The sequence below is a fragment of the Cynara cardunculus genome (assembly GCF_001531365.2).
Source record: "Cynara cardunculus var. scolymus isolate 2C chromosome LG 1, CcrdV1, whole genome shotgun sequence".
Classification (NCBI taxonomy): domain Eukaryota; kingdom Viridiplantae; phylum Streptophyta; class Magnoliopsida; order Asterales; family Asteraceae; genus Cynara; species Cynara cardunculus.
This window is the reverse complement of record NC_037528.1, coordinates 16792727-16797842: the sequence shown is the minus strand read 5'-3', so window position 1 is coordinate 16797842 and position 5116 is coordinate 16792727. Positions and strand designations below refer to the sequence as shown.

Genomic DNA, 5116 nt, shown 5'->3' with positions numbered 1-5116 from the left:
ACTGGAAGTACAATGTTATAATAAATTTTTTTATGAAAGTCAAATTATTATTTTGTGCATTTTGCCTTTTTTATTTAAGAAATATATAACCAAAATCATGTTTTTATGATAATACCAAAAATAAGCTTGGTTCTATTTTGGTTTTTTAAAATGAGAGATTTTAAAAATTAGTGTCTTTTATAAATATTTTGAAAAATGATTATCTAATAATAAAAATGGTTAAATTTTAGTAGTGATATAATTTGCCATATGTTTAATGATTATAAAAAAATGGGCTTCAACTCCTGAGGCCCAATAATCTGAAGCCCAAAATATCAAGAGAAAAAGAGCCAATCCATTACTCAAGTGAGCGGGTCGGGTATTTATGCACTCAGGTTGTGAAGGCCCGATCCGACTGGAATTTCCGTTGACAATGGAAGAATGAGTTTGAAATCAAGATCAAAGGACACTAGAATCGTGGACACACACAAACAGCAGAATCAAAGTTATATCACTCAAGAAGATAAAAGTGACAAAAAGCATCTATTCTCAGAGCAATAATTGGTGAGAAGAGATTGAAAATTTGGATTAAGGATTGCAGGTTTGAGAAAGGGAGAAACAATGAGGGTGTTGCTGGTTTCAGTTGGGTCGTTGTTGGTAATTTTGATGTTCACTGTTTGTAATGGGTTATCTACTTCTAGAATTCTTGAACGCATGCATAGCAGTGTCAGCGGGAAGTATTTGACCAGGGAGGAACTCTGGTTCAATCAGACTCTCGATCACTTTTCTCCTTACGTATGAGTTCTTCCCTCCGCGCCAGTATTTATGATTATTTTTTATGGATAAATTACTTCTAATATTTGTGAAAGTGTCTACTAAGAGCTTCTACAAGATGTTGAGTGTTATTATTTATATTATTCTACGTAATCAGATTTACATCCATTTGTAGTGTTTCTGCTCTTCTTTCTTCTCATACAAATGGATAAGGGGTGGTGGGTTTTTTCTGTTAAGACTTAAGACTTGTCTGAAATTAGATGGGTTAGTTTGGACAGCAGATACATGGTGACTTATCCAATTCAGTCATTTCCAGCCGTTACTTAAAAATCCAGCCAAAAACTAATGGTTGAGCAAATTAGCCATGAAGCTCATTAAGCTGATTAAGCAAAAAACAAACAAACCCTAAGTTGATCATAAATGTTCCATAAATTGTTTGTGGTTTGATGCCTTCATTTGGTGCCATTTGTTGTTGATTTTAGTGTCATCAAGCATTTTGGTGTAATTGTGATTTACATGAGATCGATTAAGGCGATGAGGCAAACATACTTGAGTTAGGAGGTGCGGAGTGCACACTTACAAATGTTGCCCTTATCACCTTAGATCGCCATAAAATGGAGATCAAGGGGGCCGCTCCCTTCCAAGGGGTTGAGCCCTCGACGGTGGTCCCGCTAGGGGTTCCAAGGGGCTGAGCCCCTTTTTGGATCTAAGTTTTAAAGACTTAGAAATTTTACTAAGTCATAACTCTGAACATGCACACAAAGTTGTGGCCATCTCTGGTTGGTTCGGCCCATCGTGAATCTGGTTCGGCCTATCGCTGAACGGCTTCGGCCATCGCGGAACGTGGGTCCAGAGATGGCTCCTATCTCTGGTTGCTCTTCATCTTATCGCTGAATGTGTGTATCCAGTAGGGCTGTAAACGAACCGAACGTTCAGTGAAACGTTCGGCGGGATGTTCGTTTATTTAATAAATGAACGGACATGAACAAATTTTTTTGTTCGTTTAGTTAAACGGACGAACATGAACAAAAGTCCTGTTCGTTCATTTATGTTCGTGAACGTTCGTTCATTTACCGTTCGTTTACGTTCATTTATATTCGTTCGTTTATATATTAAATTTAATATATAATCTTTTGTTTATTTACTTGAATTCAAATAATATTTATTTAGATTCGTTTATGTTCGTTCGTTTACGTTCGTTTAGCATGTTAACGAACGAACATAAATGAACACAAACACACCTGATTTCTAAACGAACGAACACAAACACAAAGATTTTTGTTCGTTTACTGTTCGTGTTCGTTCATTTGTTCGGTTAAGTTAAACGAACGAACATGAACAAGACTCCGTTCGTGTTCGTTTGGTTCGTTTATAGCCCTAGTATCCAACGATGGCTCCTATCTCTGGACCTGCATGTTTCAGAACCAGATTCGGTTGTAACTGCTCTTTGACCTTATCCATTAACGGTTATAACCGTTAAACCGCCAGTAACGGTCGATTTCTCATTTAAATATGTAAAACTTAATAATTATCCCAATATGAAATTTGTGAATACAAGGCTAATTGGGTCGAATTGTTGTCTTTGGTAAGTGCTTTCCTAAGCGATTCTTCAGTTTATCCAGTCCTTTTATCTTCTCCTAGAAACACAGTCCCTAACATCATTTTGCTAACATAGGTACATAACATTGTGATGTTTCCTTTACATATTCATTGCATTTCCCTACATGTCCATTTGGAATTAATACTGAGGCTTTTCCTTGTGTTTACTTTTATTTGGATCTCTGTGGCATTCTCTAATAGACCCTGGAGGCAAAGCATGCTGAGTCATTGTGTTTTGGTATTTACAGGATCATCGTAAATTTGGGCAGCGGTATTATGAGTACTTGGATGAATTCAGGCTTCCTGATGGTCCAATCTTCTTAAAAATATGTGGTGAATCTGCATGCAACGGGATACAGAATGACTATATTAGCGTACGTCCGAGTAGTTTACAGTCTTCATGCATCATATCTAGCCTTTACCTATAGTATAATATAAAGTGTTAAAGTTGATGATCACGAGTAGTGAAAAGCTCCTTCCTTGGGCCTATCATATACTCCCACCATTCCAAGTCCCAACAGAAGAGTCTGCTTTAAAGTATTCTCTGTTCGCAAAGAATGTCATTTTTTGAAATTCAACATGAAGATAAATGTGATGTTTCTAAGTCACCCATGCCCTTTTTTGAACATTGGATAAAGAGTATTTTGCCAAGTTGTATTCAATCTTGTCTAAGACTGTCTAAGAACTTTGTCTTCAATCTCGATCTATATTTTAAAGCAGACATTTTTCCCAGAAGACAAATGGACAAGATTGATGATTTATTGTTTCTGCAACTTGGCATTTATGAGGTATAATTGATCCTTTTATATATCTTTGACTAATTCAAGAGTCTTGATTCTCTAAAGACTTTAACTGATTAAGGTTGATTTATTGTGATATAAGGTTATAAATTGTGTATAATCGTATACAATGGAGTAAATTATTGAGTATTATCTTAAGAGGTGTTTGGTTAGAGGTATTAAACAGTAATCAATGGGAATGAAAATAAAAGAATGTGTTTGGCTTTATATAATATAAGGGGCTCATTCCCCCAGAAGCCCAAATTTCCATTCCTGGTCAAAGTGGAAGGAATGGAAATTCATTTCCATTTTCATTCCTCAGCCTGAACCAAACAACCCCTTAGTATATACATGAATTGTGTTTTATATGTAAAAGAGTTTGTGTCTTTGATGTGTCATGACCTGATTTTTTAAGAAATCCTGATGCATCTAGCGTTCTAATGTTCAAGTGTCCATAGCATGGTTTTTACATCATATTAGCTAAAATGGTGACCATTTTTACCAAAACTTTTAACTTCATACAGGTATTGGCGAAGAAGTTTGGAGCTGCTGTGGTTACTCCTGAGCATCGGTACTATGGGAAGAGTTCTCCATTCAAATCTCTAACTACCAAAAATCTAAAATTTCTTTCATCTAAGCAGGCACTATTTGACTTGGCTGCTTTCCGACAATTTTATCAGGCAAGTTGTGGCTATTTGATTCATAATGTCGATAGTGTTAGATCACTTGATTAGTCATAGCTAAGGCTTTATGGAAACAACCTCTTTGCTCCTCAGGGTATAGGTAAGGTCTACCTACATCTTACCATCCCAGACCCTACTCCATGTGAAATCCATTGGGTTCGTTTGGTTCTAATTGATCAAGGATGCGTTGGCAAATGGGTTAAACTTAATGTGTATCGACACAAGAAAAGAAGAATTAAGTCAACCCAGATTTACATAGAGAAAAACCCGATTCACACTAAGCGCATTACAAAACTAAAAAATGTTTTTGATGAGCTTTGAAGTGGTGAAGGTGGCATAAATTACCACTAATGACAAATGAGAGTAACATCAGTGAAGTATTTGAAGTTAGTGAAAAGACAAATGTGTTATGAGAAAACTAATTTATTTCATTTCTCCACACACTGCCTCCCCCTTTTAAGGAAAAAAAAAAGAGAAGAGGTACCCTGAAATAAATAATTGTTCCAATGGAACCTTCTGGGGTAATTCAAATGTAATTTTACTTTTATAACATATTATCTTCCTTGATCTTGTAGGAATCCTTAAACTTGAAACTCAACAGAACAAATTTTGATAATCCATGGTTCGTTTTTGGTGTTTCCTATGCTGGAGCACTCAGCGCGTGGTTTCGTCTGAAGTTCCCTCACCTTACATGTGGCAGTCTTGCAAGTTCTGGTGTAGTTCTTGCTGTTTACAACTTCACTGAATTCGATCAGCAGGTGATGAAAAATGTTTTGCCTTAAGTGCATGCATTTGAAGGCAATATTGTTGTTTTATTTCAATATACCTGCTTCATTATTTTGTGAAAACTGGAGTGTGAGGGAACGTCTTTATTCACATCCCCTTTCGTCATGGCAGGTTGGTGAATCAGCAGGACCTGAATGTAAAACTGTATTACAGGAAGTTACTCAACTTGTTGAAGAACAACTTGGATCAAATGGTAAAGCACTGAAGAGCAAGTTCGGTGCTTCTGAGGTATAAAAAGCTCTTTTTCTATTAGGTGATTGTGCAAGAAATCTGGGTACCTGAATGCTCCATCCCAAAATAAAATGAAACATTTCGTTTTTGGTTAACTTCTCCTTTGTAAAATACAAGTGATAACAAAATTGATTCAACTCACCAAATTTCTGATAATTTTATTCAAGAGCTGAAAGGCATTATATAGCCGGTACACACAACGGAAAGACGGGAAAAACGGAAAAATCAAAACAATCCTAATTCTGCGTTCAAGACCGAGTAATCTGGAACTCGTACGACTGACTC

The 5116-nt window shown here is 36.3% G+C and overlaps 1 protein-coding gene across 1 annotated transcript in view; it reads left to right on the top strand.

Annotated features, from left to right (window-relative positions):
* Positions 1 to 426: 426 nt before the first annotated feature.
* The window catches only part of LOC112523970 (probable serine protease EDA2), a 10616-nt gene continuing 5926 nt past the window's right edge, over positions 427 to 5116 (top strand). The window contains exons 1-5 of the mRNA XM_025133671.1: positions 427 to 774; positions 2601 to 2726; positions 3656 to 3811; positions 4390 to 4572; positions 4712 to 4828. Of these exons, the coding sequence (XP_024989439.1) occupies positions 601 to 774; positions 2601 to 2726; positions 3656 to 3811; positions 4390 to 4572; positions 4712 to 4828 (756 nt within the window). The 5' untranslated portion in view covers positions 427 to 600. The remainder of the gene's footprint in view (positions 775 to 2600; positions 2727 to 3655; positions 3812 to 4389; positions 4573 to 4711; positions 4829 to 5116) is intronic.